Source organism: Physella acuta, unplaced genomic scaffold (assembly GCF_028476545.2).
Source record: "Physella acuta isolate Inbredline_101_S28 unplaced genomic scaffold, ASM2847654v3 ptg000418l, whole genome shotgun sequence".
Lineage (NCBI taxonomy): Eukaryota > Metazoa > Mollusca > Gastropoda > Physidae > Physella > Physella acuta.
The window spans coordinates 243,975-270,284 of NW_026731937.1; the positions used below are offsets into that span (position 1 = coordinate 243,975).

A 26,310-nucleotide genomic window follows, 5' to 3' on the forward strand; every position below is an offset into this window, starting at 1 on the left:
CACTTCAGTGCCATGTTGGGGAGTCTTCTTTTGCTCATGCGTAGGACATGGCCCAGCCATCTCCATCTCCTCATTCGAACTTCTGAAACAATATCATTTAATCCTGTCCTTCACCGTATTTCCTTGTTCGGGACTTTGTCGTCCCACTTTATTCTGAGGATACGTTGGAGGTAACTTCTTTCAAAGCCTCTGAGTCGGCTCTCTCCTTTCTTGTTTAGTTTCCATGACTCTGCAGCATAGAGAAGTACAGAACTTACATTAGACTAGTAGATCCTTATTTTAGTTATCTGTTGCAGTGAGGATGATTTACAGATCTTAGCAAGTCTGTTGAAAGCTTGTGCTGCCATTGCTATTCTGGTGGCTATTTCTTTCTCCATGCTGCCATTTGCTGATATATAGCTGCCCGAGGTACTTAAAGTCTTCGACCTCTTCTAGCTCTGCTCCATTCGCAAAGGTCTTGAGAGCACTTTTGGCATTTATTTTCACTTGCTCTGTTTTCCTGGAGTTTATCTTTAGCCCAACGCTTTTAGCAATTTGCTCTATTATTGTGGTTTTTTGCTTGGATGTCTTTTTGGGCATGTGAAAGTAAAGCCAAGTCATCAGCAAAGTCACAGTCATCCAGGTGGTTGGTAAGTTCCAAAAAATTCCTCTTGGCTTATCCTCAGTGGCCATTCTCATAATCCTGTCTATTACCACCAAAAAGATGACAGGTGATATGACACAGCCCTGTCTGACTCTTGTTTTACCGGAAAACCACTTACAATATGCAATAACAAACACAACAAATATTCGTTTTATCCAACGTAATTTTATTACTCTCTAAAGCAAAGTAAGCAATACAAGCAGTTCTGTTTGTTTTCAATTTTTCGCGTATTTTCAGCAAAAAATAAAAAGTAATAGTGTAAAAGCAGGTGTAAAAATCTACATGATGGTAAAAACAATTTCTTTAGACCTTTTAACGTATAATGGTTAAAATTAAGTAGCAAAACTATTTCTAAAAACGTAAATAATTAACATATTACCAGATCCATATTTGTGAAACTGTCAAGGCATTTTTCTATAAATATTGTGTATTTTTTGTGTGTTATTTATCATTTTCGTATTAATATAGAGCACTTGATTTTAGAAGTCATTTTAATAAATATTGAATTCTAATTCTTGTTATACTATTAATGCAGATATGTAAAACAAAGCTGTTTACTAAAATGCGTTTAGAAATTACTTGGTTCATCATGCAATCTAATCACTAAATTATCCATAAAATTATTTCATTAGTTTGTTATACATTTTGACCAAAAAGCGGAACGCTACGCAGCAGTGTTTATTTTTATATAAATAAAAAAATATCCAGGCCACCATTGTTTAATCAGAAAGCTGATGGTTATGATTAAGTGTTAAGTTAACAGTTCAAAATTTTATTTTTTGTTTAGCTAAAATAATTTCTGTTTATGTTTGATGTTTCTTTGTTGCCTTCAGTTTGTTGCCATCTCGTGTCTGTGACCTTTCATTGAGCACAAGGGTCAGAAATATCTGAAAGTTTTAAAATAATACATTTTTGTTCATATGTGAATAGACACGACTTTTCTCTTTCATAATAATATATAATTGAAAATTCCTAGATTTTCTATTCGATTTCCGAAGATAGTTAACATTTATTTTTTTTTGCAGACATTTCAGCTAATTTTTCAAATAATAATCATTAAAAAAGTTTAAAAAAACCCACGTTTTCTGATTGAACTAAAAAGTAGAAAATAAACGCTATACATCACAATAATGCAAGCGATCACTCTACTATAAGCGATGAAAAACGTGGGGCGCCGAAGTAAAAGTTATATTACTATTGACTTTTATTAGGGAGCTTGTAGAGAGTCAACAGTATTAGAAACTGTAAGAAAATCACGGCGCCCCACGTTTTTGATCGCTTATAGTAGAGTGATCGCTTGCATTATTGTGATGTATAGCGTTTATTTTCTACTTTTTAGTTCAATCAGAAAACGTGGGTTTTTTAAAACTTTTTTAATGATTATTATTTTCTACTTTTTAGTCTTTGTTTGTTTGCATTAAAATCTTGCTATCGATTTTATCTTTTCACTTTTTTTGGGTAAACGAAGACAACTCGTAAAAAGACAACTCGTAAAAAACACGTTGTGTGAATACGTTACTGACTAGAACACATAGATTTGAACCCGTGTCGAGTGGGATAGCAATCGTGTGCCCAACCACTCGACCATATCGTCTCCCCCAAACTGGCCTACCTCCTGTAAGTTTAAACTCGGTTCAAACTAAATTATCTGCCCCTAAGCCTGTGGCGACGTGGGATCGTTCGCTTCACTGCGCGCGAGGTACGCGTCGCTCGTTTTTTTTCTAATGGCTCGCAGAGGAGAATTATATATATAGATTATATAGCGGTCTAAAATGCTCAATAAAATGTTTCCATTGATCAATTTAGTAATAATAACAATTGAATATTCAATTGTCATCCAAAAGAAAGCTTCCCTGAAAATTTCAGCGCGCTAGCTAACTGGGAAGTGCCAGAAATTTCCATCGCAAGATTGGATTGGAAAAACAGACAAACAGAGAAAGCAAGTTAAAGAAAACGTGGGAAAAATGTTTTTTTTTTCTCAAATCACTTTGCTAAATTATAGACTCGGTTATTTAGACATGTGATACTTGAGGCAAACAGTGAGTGACCTGAAGTGACACATCAAAGTCATGACAGACGTTTTATTTGTGATCCATCAAACTCATGACAGACGTTTTGTGATCCATCAAGTCATGACAGACGTTTTGTGATCCATCAAGTCACGACAGACGTTACGTTTAGTCCAGCAATCATATTGCTTGTAAACATTTTATAAACTGCTTTTGGTGTCATAAAGTACAGTTCTCCGTCTAAACATGACGGTCTATGGGGCAAGTGAAGTAGAGTTATCCTGTTTCTGTGAGCTCGGCATATGAAAGGATAGTGTGGTCAGCACTATGCCCAGGCGACTTTACTTTCCCTAACGTGAGTTAGGTACCCATCAGAACTGGGTGGACTCAGGCACGGCCAACTGATTTGAACCCGGATTCGAACTCGAGACTTACGGGTTAGCAGTCTAGCTCTTTACAGCTTGGCCACTTTGTCCCATTGTGGTGTCATGTTTATCATCTGACTAACTAACTGCCCTGGCCTTGCGCTCCGATTTCCAGCGCGCTTTCATCCAATCATTTGACAGGCCAGTACCGTACCCCTTTGCAATGGCGTAGCGAGGTCGGGTGTTACCCGGTGCGGCACTTAATGGTGTCACCCCCCCCCCCCAGAGGCGGAGCGACCCTTCCCGGGGACAAACTTTAAAATTTTCGATTTGCACCCCTCCCCCCCTCAAATTTTCGATTTGCACCCCCCTCTCAAACTTTCGATTTGCACCCCCCCCCCCCCCCCGCTCAAGTTTTTCTATATATATTTTGCTATTTTTTGCCTTGCCTTGGTGTCACCCCCCTAAATGGTGTCACCCGGTGCGGTCCGCACCCCCCGCCCCTCGCTGCGCCTCTGCCCCTTTGTATCTGCACATGTGACAACCCCCGTCCCCCAACACCACCCAGGTACTGACCTTCATGCGGCAGGAAGTTGCAGGAGTAAAGCGTGGAGTAGTGGCGAGTGGCCGTGTTAAACCGATGGCCAGCGTACTGGGTGGCCCGTTGCTGGTTGTGGCTTGCTTGTGGGTTGACGCGGTGGTGCCTTGGACATCTGCATTCAATCTGGTTTCAGGATGAGAGAGGAAAAAATACACACACATTTATAAAACAAGTTAATAAAAAGTCTAGTGACAATTTAAGCGCAATTTCCTTAATTAATTTTTTTTTAAATGTGAAAAAATGATTAGGCCTAGCGAAACAAAACCTTGTAATTGTAACTCCTTATCACTCTCATATAAATCATAAATAAATTAATAGGGTACAAAAATAACGTTTGAATTAATAAGTGAAAAAAAGACAACTATATTAACCTATATCAACGGAAATAGTTTTATTTTAACGAGTTGGCCTACAAGATGCTCAGTTTAAAAAAGTAGTAAATATCATCCTAGGCCTACACGATTCTCAGTTTAAATGTTCTTAATTAATTTTTTGTGACCGAACGAAAGGAAATTTTTGAAAACTTTCTTCGGCAATATTGGTCTAAATTATGGCAGGAATTGATTGGTAAATGTTTCAAGTCGCTAAGTGGTCTGGTTGCCGATATATGGACCAAAAACTGCATTTGTTCGAGGGTTTTTTTTTTTGGCTTTTCCGGGAAATCCAAGAAGGAATTCCTGGAATTTTTTTGGCCAACAATCATCCTTGGAACTTGCATAACATATTTGCTTTTGGAACTAGTCCTCGATATTGCTTCGTTGAGGAGGAGATACGACTTAAAGCTGGGGACACACATCCATGCAAAAATGACGAGTTAATAATCGCAATTGTCCGTATGGAAATTGCGCTAAAAACAATGTAAAGTTATTTGTGATTGAAAAGTGTTGGACATATTAGAACTTAAATATAGGGTTACAGTATAGCTTGTTGAAAATATATTGTTATTACCTATTTAATGGACTGGGTTATTTTTTCTAGTTTAAGCCAGAATACAAATTATTTTTGTGCGTTAATTATTAGAAAATATTGTCAAGAATCTTATTAATATTTGGGCTTATATACATACCCGATCAATATAACAGTATGATATGATGTAATTCTCAAACAATTCTAAGTTTGGGAGAATATGATTTACCAATGTATGTAGAATCATTACATAATTAATAGATTTAATGCCTAAGTACTTTAGGCTCGGGTTTAGGTTCAGGTTTAAGTTCAGGTTTAATTTTAGGTTAACAGTCTGTTGTCCTTTGTGTTCTTCCACTTTGTGTTCTTCTACTTAGCAGGCTAAATATTTGGTAAGAATAATACCGATGATGATAGAATCATTACATAATTAATAAATTTTAGACCTATTTACTATTATCCAGAATAATTCATAGCTTGTATATTTTTATAATAAAATAAAATTATGCATTGCATTCACTAAACAGATATAAAATCGTAAACAATCATTCAGTAAATAGTTCTATGTAATGATACTAAATTTAAAAAAAAAATATTTTTAAAAATGTCAAGCGATAAAATTATAGTTACAATTGTAAAAATTAAAGACGTAATATAAACCATTGATTACACTAATTTTTAATGTTTTTGTATCGAATTTAAGTCGTAGAAAAACATTTACAATTATTTTATAAATTCAAATATTTTAAAAAAAATCGCCTTCAACCTCTACTTGAAGTCTACCGGAATGGCCAGAGAGAGTAAAACAATAAAAGTCAGAACAATTGTTTTCTATGATAAAAATACACAACAGTGATGTATGGAGTATAGCTTAGTATTGTATTTATATTGAATAATATAATATCACCAATCAACACAACACAAGGACTCTACTTATCCAATTAAAAATAAAAATGTCTGATAAATTACTATTATACTACTAGTAATTATTTCTTTGACTATTTCTAGACTTAATGAAACCGGAAGTAATTTTGTACTAATACACAAATGTTAAAAAACATTCAAGTTAGGTTGAAAAATATGCTTTCTGGCAACAAATATTTTGGAACCATTCGGCACCAGCTTTTCAAGTCTATGAAAACGTTTACCTTTCACTGCATCCGCCCCTCACCTGCTTTAGGCTCCCAGTAGCAACATATACATTAAGTACTCACTCTGGTAAATGTTTTGCCTCCGAAAGAATGCGAATTTTGTTCTGATGTTGTGGCAATGACAGGTCCGTTCGGTGAAGGAGTCCGGTTTCCGCACCACGGAAAAGAGCATGTTGGTTCACAAGTGTATTGTCTGGAGAGGTTAAAGAAAATGTGGATGCATTTGTTGCTATTTATGTTTCAAGGTAGAGGGTGTCGAAAAGATTAATTGAAACGTGTTACATAATATGATGTTTGTTTATATATATATATATATATATATATATATATATATATATATATATATATATATATATATATATATATATATATATATATATATATATATATATCCCATTTGTAGTTTTCTTTGTAATTTTGAGCGATTTTAGGTAACCGGAAAAAAACAAAAAAACTTCGGGTTAGGTTATGCACACACAATTTAAAATAGAATATATACACAGACACTTTTCTATAAAATTTTGAAGGATTTTCGGTAACCGGAAAGCTTTATTTTCTCATTTCCGTGTGAACAAGACAACATAAGAACTGTTTGAGTTAGGTGGATGAAATTTCTTATATTATATACGTTCTTGTATTTGGATTACTCTCAAATTTTGTGTGATTCATGATCCGGCTGTAGTACTTTATTTCCGGATTCTAAAGTACCAATAAGTCCCGTTTCATTTTTGCCAGTTCAACTCTTATAACTATATCAGAATAAGCGAAAACGTTTAGGGGAGATCACTCCCGCGTTGTTTTTCATCGTTATTTTGACATTCACAGATAATAAAGCGAAATTTTCATATTTAAAAAATTCTACAATGTGATAGCGAGGTGACCTAAAAATCTAAGCATTTATTTCGTTTACTTTTTACAAAATGTTGCTATGTTTAACCGCCTTCAAAGGCTTTAGCGGGATTGCGGTCTACGACCTCAATAGTTTAACGGTGTTCTGCCGTTGACATTTTTCCTTATAAAGATTAAATAATATGGCGTTTATGATCATCAGCTTTCATTCCCGTGGAGACTTTCAACATTTCCTCCTGAGTTTTATTCAAAATACATGTGCCGCGCACTGAGGCTTAGCGACCCTTTCCTGCGCCCGGGGCGGGCTGTCAATTTTGTGCCCCCTAACTCTCATTTCTATATATAGTTGTTCCTGTCTGTGAAACAGCGACGCCTCCAGTTGGAAAAGTTTGTGGCGCTACTTACCAGTTACTATCCCATAACATTTCTAACAGTTAAATCAGTGTGTAAAGCCTTGTAGTCGTTTAGTTTCGTAACTTTGTATAGGGCTGGTAAGTAGGTCATCAACCAGTTCTATGGCTCATGTATGTTTTATTGAGCCGTAGAACTGGTTGGTGACCTACTTACCAGCCCTATAATTCAACACTTCAGCTGAAAATGAGGTTTTAAATTAATATTTTGGCGCCCCCTTGGGTTCGGCGCCCGAGGCTGTCGCCCCACCCGCTCTTCCCCAGCTACGCGACTGGCCGCACAGAATCTAAAACTCACCTGTGTCCCCCCAGATTATAGATGCGATGGTCGTCGTCTATTGGACAAAGATGGACCCCCCTACCCTCGCTGTTCAAACACAGACAGTTGCTGGTTGTCCTAGTTTCTGTGCAGGTGGTTCCATTTTGGAAATCGCGGGTCATTTCGAATACGTCACTGCAGACGGCTCTTGGGGGACATGTATTGTTGTTTTTCTGAAAAAGCAGAAGCGAAAAAATAACCTTTAGCCTACACCAGTGCTTGAGACGGCGTTGTAATTTGGTAGAGGAGACACTGTTATATTCTCGAGTTCCGATACCGGGTTCGATTTCTTAGAGGTTTTTAAGTCCAGTCTGTTCTGTTAAGTAGCTTGGTCGTGTTAGGAAATTTAAAGGCTGGGCATTATATTAACCCGCGCTAGGCTACCAACACGAAAGTCTCGAGTTCGAATCCGGGTCCAAGTTATTTACACGTCCCTGAGTCAACCTAGCTCTGATGGGTGCCTAACTCATGTTAGGGAAAGTACAGGCGGTTCGGCTATGTGCTGTCCACACCTTCCCTTCATATGCCGAAGTCAATAAACATATGAACTCTACTTCACCTGCCCAATGGATAGCTAGGTCTGAAGAGGATTATTTGCTTGATAGTATTAACCCCACTATCATCTAAAGGCTGAGGTCACAGAAACAGGAGAACGCTACTGCCTCATCGATAACTTAGTTTGAAAGGGTAACGTTGCTACTTCAGTGAACACAGTATCTATTCCTACATGTGACGTCAGCGCGCGTGATGTGTACACTGATACACGTGACGCCAGTGCACGTGATGTGTTTACTGATACATGTGACGTCAGCAACAGTCAGCGTGAGTTGTCTGTGAAATATGCGACCCAGTCCTTATATTATTAATGATTTGGCCTAGAATTTTTTTTTGTCTCACTGATTTATTTTCTAAAGGCTTACAGCTAAAAGATCCTTCACAACATTAAAAAACTTAGAAGAGTAGTTAGTGGAGTAAGAACAAAGTAAATAAGCATATTTAGAACGTAGTGATTAACAATGTCGATCTTTAATCATGAACGATGTTCATTCTTAATTTCAGTGTTAGCAGGGATCCCCTTCCATATACGTGTCAACTGGTTATGCGCCATTGAGGCCATTCATTCCGATTTCAGCCTGCTTTCCTTTTTGGATTTGCCTCCATAGCCTTTGTCCAACCAAGAACAAACTACAAGGCAGCAGATGTTTGATTTTGGAGTTGTCTCTCCTAGAAAAGTGGCTGTCCCCAGCTGACGAGCCTTATCTGCCCGAGACTTTTCGGTATAGCAACCTTGAGCTTTACCGACTCGACCACGCCGACCCCAACAATTGGATAACTTTTTATTATACACTTGTGGGTAGTGCCCATGGAGGGGACGGCCTGGGCCGGGGAGTAAGAGAGAGAGATATGTGCTACATGCATAACATATTTCAAGCTCATTTTCGGACACTCCAATAAATTTATTTTAAAAAATTTAGCTTGTTCTTTAATTTCTTTTACTTGTTGTTGAATTATAAGCACCGTGGCTGCGATATTTTCGTTTAAATTAATGAAGTTTCTCGCCAACTGAACTATCCACATTTTTGCTTTGATTTTTTAAATTAAAAACGTAGTAAGTCCATATTAAAGGAATCGCTCCCAGTCGAAGACAATGTTTGTTTTCTAAAATAGTGTGTAACATGTCCTGTAATTGTGAAAGCTAAAGTATACCTACATGTTCCGTAGAGAATATATTTAAGAAAAAAATTAACTTTTGGTAGGTTTTGTGTTCCTGACACGTATAGTGTAAACGCAAAGTAAGCTTTATGCACTTTTACAACTGACAATTTTACATTATAAACACACCCTTAAACCGCTATCACATGTTATAACATTGCCGTCGAAAAGTAACCTACTTGTAAAACATCGATGGCAAAAAAAAAAAAAAATCAAAGCCAAACCATCTATATATATAATTCTCTGTCGCCCAACCATGCGGAACACCACGCACGCAGCAGTGTGTACCCACCCACCCCATTTGGACAACTGTGTCTTTCAGGAATTCTTCAACTGTCACTATATAGCGGCGTATGTTACGCTGCAGGTCGGCTCGTTGTAATAAAATCTCTTACAAAGTAGGTCGTAACAAAATCTCTTACAAAGTAGGTAGGCTTGTTGTAATAAAATCTCTTACAAAGTAGGTAGGCTCGTTGTAATAAAATCTCTTACAAAGTAGGTAGGCTTGTTGTAATAAAATCTCTTACAAAGTAGGTAGGCTCGTTGTAATAAAAATCTCTTACAAAGTAGGTCGTTGTAATAAAATCTCTTACAAAGTAGGTAGGTATGTTGTAATAAAATCTCTTACAAAGTAGGTAGGTATGTTGTAATAAAACCTCTTACAAAGTAGGTAGGTATGTTGTAATAAAACCTCTTACAAAGTAGGTAGGTATGTTGTAATAAAACCTCTTACAAAGTAGGTAGGTATGTTGTAATAAAATCTCTTACAAAGTAGGTCGGTATGACCCCACATACTAAAATCTCTAACAAAGTAGGTCGGTATATTGTAATAAAATCTCTTACAAAGTAGGTAGGTATGACCCCACAGACTGTCTGGCTCCATCCAGGTGTCAGGTATGTCATTATCAGTATCAGAACTGCCAGCTTCATGGTCACCTGGGATTTACCTAGAAACCACCTGTGCAAGTTTAAAGAGAAAATTATTATCGCATTAGTCATTATAATGATAAAAGTGCTGTATTATAAAATTAACATAATGATGGTTTGGTGACCTGAGAAGAAAGAAGGCTTAAAGATACTCGTAATGTTAACATTACATTTTCATAGTGTCTCTTTTTTATCGGAACATTATTCATTTTTATATGTACAATGTTTTAAAATATTGTTTTAGAGTATATATTTAGTAGTCCTACACAAAAAGTATATATATATATATATATATATATATATATATATATATATATATATATATGATATATGGCTTTTCCTTCGTGTGTATTGGCCAGACACAATTGTTCATAAGAGAATCATAGACTTAATCTTATCCTATAAACCAGACTGATGGAACATTTTTATTAAGGTTTAATCAATGCTTTTCCACTCAGTTTCATTCGATGGGTCCACTGAATCTATACAACAATTGCTAGCTTATTACTTCCTATTTTACGGACACCTCTCCTATTATTAACTCCAGCTTTGCACGTGTTGAGTATTAAAAACAAACATAACCACGTTTATCGTATTTTAACTCTACATATCGCTGCCAGATTTCAAGTCAACCTCGGAATAAAGACAAAATAAACGCGGAAATAAAAAAAAAAGTCCTAGAATGAAAGCGATCTATGGGCTCTGGGATAATGACAAGCACCGCCACACCGAAATGTCGAACGGACGCACGAACTATAATTTTGCACGTCAAATAGGCACTAGATTGCAAGACGCGCAACCGGGAATCCCCAATATATAACCATTAGACGTCAGCGCGCTGGGGCATTTTCTCGCACTCTGCGCATGCGTCATGGATCGTAGGCACGGTATTGGGGAGGTTAAATTGGCGGTTAGCTCGGCTGGGTTAGCGTGATGCATGGAAATGTCCGATTGTGGAGTTCCATCCCTTTTTTTTTTGTTCATCCAGGAGATCTGTTTACTTTTTCGGTGACTACATTAGTTTAAATAACGTCTGTGGTACTTTGTAAACATCTTGAGCAGTGAAGGCACGAAAAGCATAGTTGCCAATTTATGAGTTTAAAATGCCAAAATAAAAACAAATACATACATTGGTGTCTACGACAAATTCCCGAAAGACACTTGCCCGAATGTTGTTTTTCCCGAAAGCCTATTTCCCGGTAGTCACTGAAATTTGATAGAGCCAAGAAAATAATATCTTATACCTGTGTATAACATTTCGTCTTCCTAATGGTATTTATCTACACAGTACTTTAGGAAACGGAAATAGTGGAACTACAAATTCCGGCTAAGTCACTCAACATTTGAATGTAATCCAAGTATTAGATCTTATACTTATATAAGACATTACGTGTAACTAACGTGAACAATACTTAATGTGTTGTGATTCCACGGAAATAGAGACTAGTACTACGTCCTTTAACCGGGAATCATTTAAAAATTGTCAGAAACCTTCGCATACAATCTTAAACTCCTAAGTGAAATTTTACTAACGTAAAGAAAAGGGTACCAAAGTTATAGATTTTTGAGAAATCGGAACTGGAGTAAGTACCACTTCCGGTTAAAGGAAATCGTACAAAAGTTAATAGTTAATAAGAACCTGCAAATCTGAACTAACTAAAACGGTACTCACTATATTAAGTATTGAATACCTTTACTAGAATCCAAGTAGCTACACATGCTTTAAACTTTTAATTATTTAATCAGTAGGTAATTGTGATATACAAGAAAATCATTTATTTTCTCCTTTTTAGTGCATTAATGCATAAAAGTTTGTTGCTTTTTTTGGCTTTTTAAAAAATGAGATCTTTTGTCCTAAGACCTTTGCCATGTAACCGTATATATATATATATATATATATATATATATATATATATATATATATATATATATATATATATATATATATATATATATATATATATATATATATATATATGTATATATATATATATATATATATATATATATATATATATATATATATATATATATATATATATATATATATATATATATATGTTACGGTCAAAGCCCGAAGTGCGGCCAAACCCCGGATTGGCCGGCCAAACCCCGGATTGGCCGGCCAATGCGCGGATTGGCCGGCTCTCTTGGCCAAAGCCCGAAGAACTTAGAACTAAGATCGTATTTCGTACATTGGCCGGCCAATGCGCGCACTGGCCGGGACGAACTGGCCAAAGTCCGAAGTGCTTAAACTTGACAGCGTATTTTGTACATTGGCCGGCCAATGCGCGCACTGGCCGGGACGAACTGGCCAAAGTCCGAAGTGCTTAAACTTGACAGCGTATTTTGTACATTGGCCGGCCAATGCGCGCATTGGCCGGGATGTCCTGGCCATTGTTCTATCTAGTCTAAGTTGTGATCGCGTTTTCATTATTCTGGGTGCGGTATCATTGTGAGTAACGTATTGTTTAGCTCTTGTTTGTACAGCTCATTTTTGTGGATCCTGTGGCAAAGATGTCCATGCTATTTGTGGAGTACCCAATGAAGCAGACGAAGGGTACGGAGGGGACATTACCTGCAGATTGTGTCACAACAAACAAGACATCATGGAACACAGTTCAGCAGCTCATAATGGCTTGCAAAATCAAGGTGCTAAGATGCTTAAAACATCAAATACAAAATTTAAAGATGGTGAAGTGGGTGACAATATACGCATCCGTGTTCCAGATGTTGAAAGAGGTCGCGGTGATCCCCGAAGCGTGATTGCAGTTGTCATGAGCGTCGAGGGTGGTTGCTACAAATTAGGAACGGAACATGGTGTTCTAAAACAACTGTATGCTAGAAGTGAGTTTTCAATTCTTCATGAAAAACTGCTCTTATTGTCGTCAGTTGGCACTGAGGAAAAATCACTACGAACCATCGCATCTTCACAATCATTGACTGGAGGCCAAGGCTACACTCGCTGCAATTGCACAACCAAGTGCACAACAAATCGCTGCAAGTGTAAAAATAACAAGCTGCTATGTAATTCTAAATGCCATAAAAGTTCAACTTGTTGTAACAAATGATGATATTGATATATTGAGACTATAGTACAATAAAAAAAATTGAATTTTTCTGTCATTTACTTTAATTAATAATCAATAAAAACTTAATTTCATGATCCTTACGGCATTAAAAAACCCAAAATCTGCTCATGATTTTCTAATTCGGACTTTGGCCGGTCGTCCCTAGCCAGATGATCTTCTAATTAAGACTTTGGCCGGTCCACCATGGCCAGGCCAAAGGCCGAAATCAAGCAAAGTTTCGGACTTTGACCGACCTATGGGAGGCGATATTGGCCAATGCGCGGATTGGCCGGCCAATCCGCGCATTGGCCGACTTCGGGCTTTGACCGTAACATATATATATGTATATATATATATATATATATATATATATATATATATATATATATATATATATATATGTGTGTGTGCGTGTGTGTGTGTGTGTGTGCGAGTGTGTGTGTGTGTGAATGTGAGTTTGTGTGTTGTGTGTGTGCGTGTGCGAGTGTGTGTGTGAGTGTGTGTGTGTAAAGCAGTGTCAGAGCAACACAAGCGGTTTGTAGCCTGAGCTTGTCCTTTAATGTATCCACGACGCTGTACATGCTGGGGGGGGGGGGGGGGGGGGGTATAAGTTTCTGCCATTCATACAATCTGACTTTTAATTTACCTTGCACGACTGCAAAACAAAGCATTCAAATACGCGTTGTAGAGAAGCTTTGGAGGTTCAGACTTGCGCAGTAGCGTAGCTAAGGGGGGGGGGGGGGGTGTGGGGCGGCCGCCCCGGGCACCGACCCCAAGGGGGCACCAAAAGGGGTAGAAAAATTAATTTAAAAGCTCTCTTAAGCTGTAGTATCAAATTATACACACTCGAAGGAGCTTTCATAGACAGGAATAACTATGCATAAAAAATGGGAGGATTGTCCACCCCGGGCGCGGGAATAGGTCGCAAAGCCTCTGGACTTGCGAACAGATGGATGAATCGACAGACAATTGAGAGTTCAAACAGAATGACAGACATTAACAGATCATAAATAGACTGGCAGAGATATAAAAAGTTGGATGGTTTGATCTACTAATAAATGGGCCTATAAAGAGATTGACCTAAAGATGAATGGACCTACAGATAGAAGGACCTAAAGATAGATGGACCTACATATTTTTGGACCTACAGATATATGGATCTACATATAGATGGACCTAAAGATAGATGGACCTACAGATAGAAGGACCAAAAGATAGATGGACACATAGATAGATGGATAAACTATACACTGGATTAAAAAGCATCTAATTCGCCATACATTTTTGTTTTACTCAGAACAGCATTTTCGCAATACAGAGCGTGGGAAAAATGCTGATTGCACCAATTATCCCCCTTGGAGTAAGCGCCAAATTAGGCCTCTGAAAGCCGCGTCAATCAACGAATCCAGTCTGACGAGGCAGGGAAAATTCCCAACGATTTTCAAAAATTGGTTAAAATTACAATCCGATAACTGTCATCAACCTCGAGAGATTAAATTAAATTATTTGGTTTCTAAAAGTAGATTTTTTTTCCATTTTTGCGGAGTTATATTTTATGTAGAGATTTGCGAGACAACGTTTAGAAGATTTTAGCGTGTATAAAGGTTAAAGGTTAATGACGATTCTGATTGGACCGATAATTAACTAACTTTATGGTAAGACAAAAGGGCGACAATTGGTTTAATTACTTTTAATCTAATAATTTTAAAACATTGTTATTCTAGACCTAACTATCCATGGGGCAGATGAAGTAGAGTTTATATGTTTCTTGACTGGTATATGAAGAAATAGTGTGGTCAGCATTATGCCCAGCTGTCTTTACATTTACTTGCGTGAGTCAGATACCCATCAGAGCTGGGTGGACTTAGCGACGTGCTTCTATGTTCTTAATTTTAGTGTTGGAAAGGATACCCTCCAACTCAATCAAGTGTTGCTTATTGTTAGGCCGCTGACTCCGATTTCAGCCTGATTTTCTTTTTAGTTTCTCGTATATACGAAGCATAGAGCAAGTATTGTAATCGTGCACAAAAATTTTAATCGAGATTTTTGTAAATATCGACGTTTTACAGCTCCATGAGTAGGAAAAACATAGTTTTGCTATCTTGTCCGTATGTCTGTGTGTGTACGTGTGTGTGTGTGTAAACATGACATCTTGAGTACCGTTACAGTTAGGTTGATGAAATTACATATATAATTATTAAATCAAAATCGTTGATCCGTATCAACTTTTGAGCGATTTCCGATAACCGAAAGTGGAACTTTTGAATTTTTTAAAAGCCTATAACTTGAATACTATTTCAGATAGATAAATCAAATTTTACATGCAGGTAAAAGATCTAATTCTCTGTCTTCTATTAAATTCTGAGTAATTTCAGTTGAGCGGAATTAGTAATTTTCGCTATTTCCGATTTCTCAAAAAAACGCATGTGATTTTATAAAGTACTTATAATATTCCGCACTATTATGCACATTTTATTTGGCGTTCATTTGGTGTGCAATTCTTTTTTCTACGAGATTTTATTCTATTTTAAAAAGTTTAAGTATTTAAAATGGATTAAAAATCATGTCTATATCCCGAGTTGCCATCCCCTGTTGTTTCATATAAGAATATTAATGAACGTTTAGGGGAGATCACTCCCGGTTTATTTTTTATTTGCTTCCACAGCCTTTTTCCAACCAAGAACAAATTACAGGGCAGTAGTTGTTTCATGAGGGATAAGTTATTTCAATATTCACAATTAGGGGGGGGGGGGGGGTGACACCAAGAAAAAAATGCACGATATATACAATAAATATGTTTTTTTGCCAGTTCAATGAATGGTTAATTAGAGTAAAATAATATTTTAAGTACATAATAACGATCTCGACAAGGAGGGGGTGGGGTGGGGGGGGGGGGGGTAAGAAACACTATGACGAAAGCACGCAAACAATAGAAAACAATAGAGAAAACAATGCTAAATTCAGCTGTTTATCAACCGACTATAGATAAACATCATTAGTACTTTAAAGATTTTACCAATTTGGAGGTGGGGGGGGGGTGACACTAAAAGGAAAAAAAGGGAGTGACACTATGAGGTGCCGCATCGGGTGACACCCGACCTAGCGACGCCACTGGTATTATATACTCCTCTGTATCGTCTACACGTGTGTTGTTATATTGAATCTGAATTGGATCCCCTAATAATTGGAAGACATGATATATAGTTAACACTCTCGTTACAACGAGGCTGCCTCGTATTTCCATTTTTACGTCATCAAAACATGTGTAGAATGGCTGAAAGGCGGCCAGGCCACAGAAAAGCGAGTGTACAATTGGAGCTCTTCAGTCAGGTGGTACGGTGAGAGAAGAACCGCGACCTTTCACTTCCGGTAATTGTTGAAAGGTCAAGCGACGACTACTTGGAAAGTGGATTGTTATCTTCTAGTCTGGCTCGGGTTGTGGGGGGGGGGGGGGGGGGGGTGTTACAATAAGAGACATTTAGATCGAGTTTGTGGACATAAAAATAAAACAGAGTTAAATAAATTACGGCTCTAATGTCCTATACGAGTGAGGTAATTTGAAACCGTTTCGGCCGTGAGTAAACCAAAATATATACTTAATGATTACAGATAAACAAACACATACACATACATACATATATTCAGTGCAGTCGCACTATATGTATATGTAGGTAGTCCTACGTAGGCCTAAAGATATGAATAACTGCAATTGGTGTCACACACCCCCCTTCATTTCAATGGCTTTTACTTGCGCATACGTTATATTAACCCTCCTATTAATTCATTATTAGAAAAAAAGCATCGTTTCATAGTAATTTTTTATTTTTTACATTTGGTGTCACTCCCTCCCCGACCGTTGGTTGACCTATCAGTTATTGAAAATACTCAACAACCCCCCCCCCCCCCCCCCACTTGTTGGGATCGTCAGTTTTTTCTCAAAAATGTTTTCTTAACTTTATTTAGTATATATATATACTATATATATATATATATATATATATATATATATATTATATATAGTATATATTATATATATATATATATATATATATATTATATATATATATATATATATATATATATATATATATATATATATATATATATATATATATATATATATATATATATATATGAGGCAATGTTTTTTCTTAGATCACAAAATTTCTGGATGTCTGTCTTTCTGTCGCTCAATCTATCTATATAACGGCAGGTCCTTTTGTGACATTTATACAGGGGAGACAATGGACACACCACACTAAGGACACATATCATCCAGGCAGAGTTTCTTTCGGGCATTGTTTCGTTTAAAGTACCCCCGAACGTTTCAAGTGCCCCCCCCCCCTCCAAAGCACTTCAAATGCTCCACCCCCTCCCCCCACCAAACGTTTCAAGTACCCACACATTGTATGAAAGAAACTGCATTCACGAAGCTGATGAAAATGCTCGCCATAGCAGACAGTGGATGAACTCCACTACGATACAAAATACACAAACTTAAAAACTCGGACACGCAACATAAACAACGGTTTATTTATAAACTGGATTAGATAGCATGCGCACACAGTGAGGCGTTTCTCGAGCAGTCCTTGACCTCTAAAAGTAAATGCAGCCATTATTTATATTCCCCACCAGCCGCTCTTATGCCGTGAGGATAAATCTTGTACCAGCGTATGTTGCGCAATGACGTCAGAAGCTGATTTATAATTTGTTGAGTTAGGGTTGCCAAAGTTTTGCTTGTAAGCTAAGTCTTTTGAATATTGGCATTGTGCTATTTACAATACTTTCTCTTTACTTCGTATACGAGAAAGAAAAATGTGGGGTGTAGAGGAAAATTACAAACCAAAAACATTTCCTTTGATTTATATAGTGAAACAAATTTTAATGAATATATAATTATTATAGAAAAAAATGAAATTTTGAGACTTGATTTTGAAAATTCCGTTATGTCTTTTATTAGATTCATTAAATTTAGAAAGTTAAGTCATATTATAGATATTTAATTTATATATGAATTAATTAACAAGTTATTTAAAATACTTAAAGTGGGGGGGAGGGGGGGGGGGTCATCCATAAGTGAAGTCACGCTTTTTTGGACGATTTTTACCTTCCCCCTCCTCTCAGTCACACATCGTCATAAAAAGCCAGACACCCCCCTCCCTTAAATAACATCATACCTCAGCCTACACCCCCGCCCCCCCCCCCCCCCCCCCTCAAAATTTCAGTTGAATATTTCTTAAAACATCGATATTTTTTTCCAAAATCTTGTCTGAACTCTATGAACATAGAGTATTTTAAACAATTCCGATTACAATTTATTCAAACAGTTTTCTAATACGCGAAATAAATTCTAAAACTCGTTTTCTAACATTGCCTTTATTGATTTTTTATAATGCAAAAGTGTGACGTCGCACCATCTGAACACCCCCCCCCCCGTCCCCCTCATCACACACCGTCACTAAAATACGGAATCATCCCCTCCCCCCTACTAGTGTGACGTCATTTATGGACAACCCCTAGGACAAAACTAAATCCATACACTATGGAGTTTGCCACACTTAAGGTAGGACTGGTGCAAGCATGGATCGGCTGCGTACAAGCGGCCAATCACCTATTTCAACTGTCATGGTCCATTAATTTCCAACCAAACCCTAGGACCGATGGCTACAAAGTCGGGGGTAAGTTTACATTCATAACAAAACGATAAGTCAAAAAGTTTAGTTTAATAAGGACATTTTTAAAAAAAATCAAAACAGTAATGGGTCCGATTTGGGACGCGTGGCCTAGAGGTAGAGCGCTTGCCTGCTAACCCGAAATTATCGAATCCAGTTTCAAGTCAATAGAACGTCACTGAGTCCACCCTGCTCTGATAGCTAAGTTAACTCACGTTCGGAAAAACTAAAGGCGGCTGGGCATAGTTCTGACCACACTATCCCTTCATATGGCTAAGTCACAGAAACAGGTGAACTCTGTCAGGTTAGAAAAGGGAACTACTTTTTTTACTTAAATGGGCCCATGACAACATGGATCCTGGTACCCCACCGGGAATTTTCTATATGTCCCGGGGGTCCAATTCACCCTTAGATTCGTGACGACATCAGAAAGTGTAACGTCACACTTTTGAATTTAAAAAAGAAATTATATCGGAGTAAATTTTTAACATATATTTGGAAGTTGTTGAACACATTCAATAGGTAGGTTACTAATATTGACTCGTCATTTTATATTTTACGAAAACAAAATGAAATCGCCGTATCGTTTGCAGAAAAAAAAATTGCAAAATGGGGATAAGGTAGGCTGAAGTGGGACATACCTGCAATAAAAATGGAAAAAGAAGCACAATAAAACAAAACGTATGTAATCCAACAAAAAACTCCTTAAAAATACAGTCTGATATGAAATGAACTAAGAACCCTAAACAGCAACAATTGACGACCTCGTAGTAGAATATATTTTTTGAGTTGACGATAAATAAATAATAATTTCAATCCGCTGCTATTTTCTCGGCATACGAATAGATTACGCGGTCAGCATTAAGCCATATGAGAACGAAACTCGAGACTTTCTGGTCATCCAAGGTGCGCTCCACCTCTCTGCCACACAGCTCCATTAAACAACAGTTAGGCTCTTACAAAACGAATGAACAGGATAAACAAATAACATATACATGGTGCACCTTTAAAACGCAGTAGCGTAGCGAGGGGGGGGGGGCGGGGGGGGCATATGTCCCCGGGCGCCGAGCTTAGGGGGCGCCAAAATGGGTTGGAAAAATAGATTGAAAGGTTGAGGGGGGTGCAAATCGAAAGTTTGAGGGGGGGGGGGGGGTGCAAATCGAAAAGTTTGTCCCCGGGCGCCGGGAAGGGTCGCTACGCCTCTGTTAAAACGGCCGGTGACAAATCGGCCCCACACAAAAAGACCCAGTCGAAATAGTCCCGACAAAAAGGCCCGACATATTGGCTCCCGACAAGTGGACTCCCGACATTTAGGCTACCGAAAAATGGGCTCCCGACATATTGGCTCCAGACAAATAAATCGTATGACCACCATTTTCAGCACAGATGTAACCATTGTGTTCAATCCGCCAACCACACACAGTTCCTTCCTCTACTATCTTAAAGAATTTTTTTTTAATAAACCAATAACAAAAAAAAAATCAAGCTCTTAACAGCAAAGTGCCGCGAATTTTAAAATTTTAATATTTTATAAAACCCCTGAAGATCTCTTGCTTAAAAGCGAACATAGATATCTATGATTTTTACTGGATAAAAAGACGTTTTGTTTTAATAAAATGTTTTAACCCTTTATTTACGGAATTATGTTCTGAATGAGATTTTTACTTAAACAATGTGTTACTATATTGCTTTTGGCACATTCAAAGCATATATCGAAGGAAATTTCGTTTCATAAATTTTTAATGGCCCAAACAGATATTGGTACTTATAAGTACCGTCAGTAAACTAGGACATTTTTTTTCAAAAAATTTTTTTTTACAAATCAGGAACAAACGATACAATTTATTAACTAATAACATGGCAATCATTATAACAATCACTTTTTTGTAATTTTCACACATAAATACAGCACAAAAGTATATTTTGAGTACGATTTTTACTGGATTTTCTATCGGAACACATCTTAGACCTCAAACACAGCAAAAGTAGTCGACATGTCATGCTCCCTCAATCTTGTCTGTGGTCTTTCTAGTGTTGCAACGGTTGCCGGAATGAATATGCTTTTGCTGGAAGCTTCCAATAACTAGTACAATGAGCCGCATAAACAAACAAAAGCCTAGTCATTCAGCACACAACTACTAGAAATACTAATATAATTGTAGCCTACTATAATGTTATGACAAGTCTACACTACAGTGCAAAGTTCATAAATAGAAGTGAGCTCAATGTGTTTTGGAAGAAGTAGTGGATTACTCTTTTCTGCTTACTGATTTAAATTTACCTTATAGATCTATACTATATGCAGAAGTATGGACTATTACTAGTCTACAGGTATACATTATGTAAATGCTAGTTGTTGTAGGCAAGACAGTTCATTGCAGTAAATATAACAAACAAATTAAATCTTACAACCTGAACTAGGCTTTGGATACAAATGAAGTATACTAAACCTTATAAACGAGCCTGCAACTGATACCTTTATTCTTGTTATTTTTTTACTACTAGAAATGAACATGTAATTACAATATTTCTTAGGTAAACCATATGCAAACCTTCTTATAAATGTGTAAATATCATTTTTTGAGTACATTTCGATAAGTAATTATCAAGACAATATTTATGTAACTCCACCTAACAAATCTGCAATTTTCTAAAAATCCTTAAAAAAATGACCGTGTGCCCTGACGGTACTTATAAGTCCACTTGTAAACATCGATCTAATATAAAGACAATTTGATTAAAATTGTATAACTAGAAGTTAAACGCATTTGCCTGACTATTGAAGGTGCCAATAAAAAATATTTGGGGTTGAAAACTTGAAAAATAAGGTAAAACAAAAGGAAATCAGGAACGGGTGTGAGAAATGTACAGAAAAATTGTGAACTACCAATATAGCAAGACATTGAAAAAGCGCCACACCATTAATTTTTTTAAAAACATTGATACCTCCGACTACCGGCGACTCGGGGGAGATAATACTATAAAATACATCAATAATTTTTAAAATTCGTATGTAATTTAATATAATACAGGCACTTAATTAAAGTGGTACTTATAAGTACCGTCAGTAGATAAAGGGTTAAATAAATGTATAGCGTGGCTCTCTCTCCCCACACACTGAGTTGGAACGGCCTATAAGCGACTCATTTATAGAAGGTAGCTAGATGACCCTTAAATTTATAACATACTATTTCTTATACTAGATCTAGATAAAATAATATAAAAATATGGCCTGTAGAAAAAGAGGAACTTAACGTTGTATTATCTAAGCATGTTGGCTAAGTTAACTCTGAGAGTATTAATTGAAGGGGTTTACTGGAAGGGGTCGTATTGAATGAGGACGTTTCGCCGAGATACATAATCTATACAGGAACCGTATTAACAGCAGCCATAGTGTCGGGAGCTTAAATGACGGTTGCATATTTGTCGGGAGCCTTTATGACGGGGTCCATTTGTCAATGGATTCTTTGGAGAGGGCTCTTTTAACGGTGCCGTTTTGACTCCGCACGCATATACGTAGCTTCCTATATAGCAGGAGGATTAATAGGTCGGGCGTAACCCTGTGGGTTAACCGAAGGTGTCATCCCCTCCCCTCCCCCACGTACAATTTTTCTTTTACCGTTGGGTGTCACCCTTCTCCCAGTGCAATTTTTTTTAACTGTATAAAAAACTTAGAGTTCATACACCTTAAATTTAAATAATGTCGTTGGCATGTTTTCAAACGAATAATTAATTAAAAAGAGGGTCGCAAGCAGAGGCGTAGTGACCCCTTCCGGCGGCCAGGGCGAACTATCCATTTTGCGCCCATCCCCCCTCCAGCTCATTAACATATATTATTCAAGTTGGTGAAACCGCCCCTGCCCCCGGGTGGTAAGATTGGTGGCACTTTTAACCGGTCACTTTCCGTAAAGGTTTCTGTTGAGGTGCCAGACAATTGATGTAGAAATTAATGTGTAGAGCCATGTAGCTGTTTGCGTTCGTAACTTTGTATATAATTCAATACCCCGGCTTAAAATGAGCTTTCTAATTATTTTTATACCCTTTTTTGCGCTCCCTTAGGGTCGGCGCCCAGGACGGCCGCCCCACCCGCCCTCCCCTAGCTACGCCACTGGTCGCAAGATGACATAGGATGGCACCAACTGGGGGGGGGGGGGGGGGTGAAGTACTTCAGTGAAAAGAGAGTCAAGTGGGCCTCTTACCTTCTTGTGAAATATTACTGGAAAAGCTGTGCACACGTTACTCCTTAGGAACTGATTCAAGTAAACGATCAAGTAACTGTAGATTTAGAATAAATTAAATGATTAAGTTATGTGGTTTTTGTTATACAATTTTCCAAAATCATTTTAACACTGTAAGCATAAAGAATACACACACACACATATAAATAAATAAATAAATAAATATATATATATATATATATATATATTTATATATATATAGGCCTATATATATATATAGGCCTATATATATATATATATATATATATATATATATATATATATATATATATATATATATATATATATATATATATATATATATATATATATATATATATATATATATATATATATATATATATATATATATAGTTATTTACAGGAGCTGTATATATATGTATATGTGTATATAAGTATGTATGTATATATATAGATTTATATATATATATATATATATATATATATATATATATATATATATATATATATATATATAATGTATAATTTAATATATCACAAAATACATAAACTGTTAGGATAGGCATGTCTATTTTCTGCTTTAAATTAAAATAAATTTTAACTCATTTCAACTCATATTAAAACTGATTTTCTAGAAAATATTTACAATTTTGAAATGATAACTCTTCAAAGTTCTGGCTGGGTGTTATCGAAGCACTTAATTCCAAAAAGTTGTGTAGGTAACCGAGATGTTCTTTGAATGCGATAGAAAAACACGGAGCAAGCACGGTGGAGGAAGCTTCACTGAGTTAAAATTAGATCCGCTCGGGCTTTTAACACGAGCAGGGGGAGGGGTTTGAGCCACGTGATTGGCTCGGGGAACTTGACGCGGCCTGCACGTGAGACAGTGGACCACCCCGTCCCTTCTCCACGCATTAACCTCATAATTATCTGAATGTAATTACAGATGTTTGGATGGAACTAATCAGATACGGGCAAAGGTGGATCCAACAATGCTAGTAGTAGTTTATCTCCCCTTCCCCAAATTTTAAAGTATTAAACCACAAATTTGGTGATAAAAATATTAGGAACATTATGAATCCAGATCGTAGGGTTTGGAAATCGGTGGCTCCTGATTGAGAGATTGGGAAATTGATAATTTTTAATTGAAAGATAATTTTTATTGATGATTCCATATTGAAATAAATTGATAATTTCAAATTTTAAAGATAGGGAAGTTGAAGATTTCCCCTTTATCCCCCTCCCAGATATTATATTTTTTTCATGAATACACACACACACACACACGCTCACACACACACACACACACACACACATATATATATATATATATATATATATATATATATATATATATATATATATATATATATATATATATATATATATATATATATATATATTTATATTTATTTATTTATTTATTTATTTATTTATTTATTTATTTATTTATACACAGCCATGGACACCGCTACAGTTTAATCCGCCCCTGTGTTGAAAGCAGTTGCAGAATTGTGAATGTAGTTCAGTGTAGGAAAAACAATCAAGATCAAACGCTCGTGGTCTGCCTCTAACCAGTGCTTCAAGTATCGATGGACGGTATTTTTAGGTTGGCAGCAAAGATAAAGTTCAGTGAGTTCTTCAGTCTGGCACGATAATCGGACACTTTAATGTTTTTCTTACTTTGAATGAGGGTGTCGGTAAGATAAAATTAGCACTAGATTACATTATCATCTTATCATCTAGCTCAAAAAAAAATTTAAAAAAAATAAATAAAAATAAATAAAAAAACCCGAGAGAGAAAATTTGAGTTATCATTACTGTTGATAAGATATAACATATTGCCCGGCATCTCATTGTCTGTAAAAATTAGAAAAAAAAATTGTGAAATTCGAGAGAAATGTGGAGAATATGAATCCAGAGCCCCTAAAATAGAGTCAGAGTTTCTTCCAGGCATTTCTGAGCCCCCCCCCACCCCCCGAACGAAATTGAAGTTATATTGAAAACATACTTTCAACAATGACCGCCCCCCGCAATTTAGTTCGCCCCCCTCCCCGAAAATTTCAAGTGCCCCCCCCCCCCCCCCCCCGGAGAAAAAAGTCTGGAAGAAACACTGAATCGAGTCCGTCTCACGATAATTTTTGGTGACTTTGCGCATTTGTCACTATCTCTTTATTATGTTGATCTACTATTTCAAATTTACTGTAATACTCCACATTTTTAAAAGCGTTTTTAAATATGTTTGTCTATATCTATATATTTAAATGCTATATATAACATATAGTAAATAAAGGCTGAACGCGGCATCAGAGTTTCTTCTAGGCATCTCTTTAAGGGGGGGGGGGGCGAAGAAAGTCTACCGAACCCCCCCCCCCCCCGAACAAAATGGAATTTATAAAGAAAATATATACTTTTAACAGTGTCCGCCCCCCCCCCCCCTACGGGAATTTTAGTCCACTCCCCCCTCCGAAAACTTGAAGTGCCCCACCCCCAGGAGAAAAAAGTCTGGAAGAAACACTGCCCGGGATAACAAAAGTCTGCCATACCGTTCACCGTGTGAATGGACACCTTTCCAGCAGAAACAACAACTAAGTGTGTCGTATTACTGGATGCACTTGTTACGTAAGAAAGTAGGTCAAGATCTATTTTGCCTTAGCGTACGTCCATTTAATGACGTAATCTTTTATTTTGACGATTTTTCCCCTCTAAAATTAAAATCGTCACAAAGTATCACCCCCCCCCCCACACACACACACACATACTAAAATGAGCTCACACCCCAGCCACATTGTAATATGTGTATTTAGGATTTTTTTAATAACTGAAAAACATTAATATAACAGGGCAACATCAAGGCTGAATGGGGCAGTGTCGAGGCATATTGGGGCAGCATGGAGGCAGATTGGGGTAGCATCTTGGGATAATAGGGCAGCCTCAAGGCAGAAGGGTCAGTATTAAGGTAGAATGGGGCAGCATCAAGGCAGAATAGGGCAGCATCAAGGCAGAATAGGGCAGCATCAAGGCAGAATGGGGCAGCATCAAGGTATAATGGGGCAACATCAAGGCATAATGGGGCAGCATCAAGGCATAATGGGGCAGCATCAAGGCAGATTGGGGCAACATCAAGGCAGATTGGGGCAGTGTCAAGGCAGAATGGGGCAGCATCAAGGCAGATTGGGGCAGCATCAAGGCATAATGGGGCAACATCAAGGCATAATGGGGCAGCATCAAGGCATAATGGGGCAGCATCAAGGCATAATGGGGCAGCATCAAGCCATAATGGGGCAGCGTCAAGGCAGAATAGGGCAGCATCAAGGCATAATGGGGCAGCATCAAGGCATAATGGGGCAGCATCAAGGCATAATGGGGCAGCATCAAGCCATAATGGGGCAGTGTCAAGGCAGAATAGGGCAGCATCAAGGCATAATGGGTAGCATCAAGGCAGCCAGTCCCACCAAGACAGCTATGTAGCACA

The 26,310-nt window shown here is 37.3% G+C and overlaps 2 protein-coding genes across 5 annotated transcripts; one reads left to right on the plus strand and one right to left on the minus strand.

Moving 5' to 3' along the window:
• Nucleotides 1-788: 788 nt before the first annotated feature.
• LOC131942670 (uncharacterized) lies at nt 789-23,632 on the minus strand. 4 transcript variants are annotated; one of them, XM_059302571.1, is made up of 7 exons: nt 23,482-23,632; nt 22,836-22,911; nt 9,810-9,924; nt 7,233-7,426; nt 5,739-5,868; nt 3,594-3,741; nt 789-1,530 (listed from the first exon to the last, which is right to left on the minus strand). In XM_059302571.1, exons 3-7 carry the CDS (start codon nt 9,894-9,896, stop codon nt 1,505-1,507), a joined length of 585 nt encoding a protein of 194 aa, XP_059158554.1. In that variant the 5' UTR covers nt 9,897-9,924; nt 22,836-22,911; nt 23,482-23,632; the 3' UTR covers nt 789-1,504. The 4 variants fall into 4 exon arrangements, with proteins under 4 accessions (XP_059158554.1, XP_059158555.1, XP_059158556.1 ...); XM_059302572.1 differs by lacking the exons at nt 9,810-9,924; nt 22,836-22,911; nt 23,482-23,632 and adding an exon at nt 9,735-9,756; XM_059302573.1 differs by lacking the exons at nt 9,810-9,924; nt 22,836-22,911; nt 23,482-23,632 and adding an exon at nt 9,560-9,569.
• Nucleotides 23,633-25,799: 2,167 nt separating this feature from the next.
• Nucleotides 25,800-26,306, plus strand: LOC131942661 (antho-RFamide neuropeptides-like). The gene has a single exon (XM_059302561.1). It carries the CDS (start codon nt 25,800-25,802, stop codon nt 26,304-26,306), a length of 507 nt encoding a protein of 168 aa, XP_059158544.1.
• The last annotated feature ends 4 nt before the right edge of the window (nt 26,307-26,310 follow it).

Excerpts from the sequence above, each read along its gene's own strand:
- LOC131942670 (XM_059302571.1), bottom strand. The coding sequence starts at position 9,896 with ATGAAGCTGGCAGTTCTGATACTGATAATGACATACCTGACACCTGGA. Across the intron at positions 5,869-7,232 it reads TATAATCTGGGGGGACACAG|ACAATACACTTGTGAACCAA; the intron begins GTGAGTTTTAGA and ends TAACCTCTCCAG. Across the intron at positions 3,742-5,738 it reads GAGGCAAAACATTTACCAGA|ATTGAATGCAGATGTCCAAG; the intron begins GTGAGTACTTAA and ends TCCTGAAACCAG.
- LOC131942661 (XM_059302561.1), top strand. The coding sequence starts at position 25,800 with ATGGGGCAGCATCAAGGCAGAATAGGGCAGCATCAAGGCAGAATAGGG.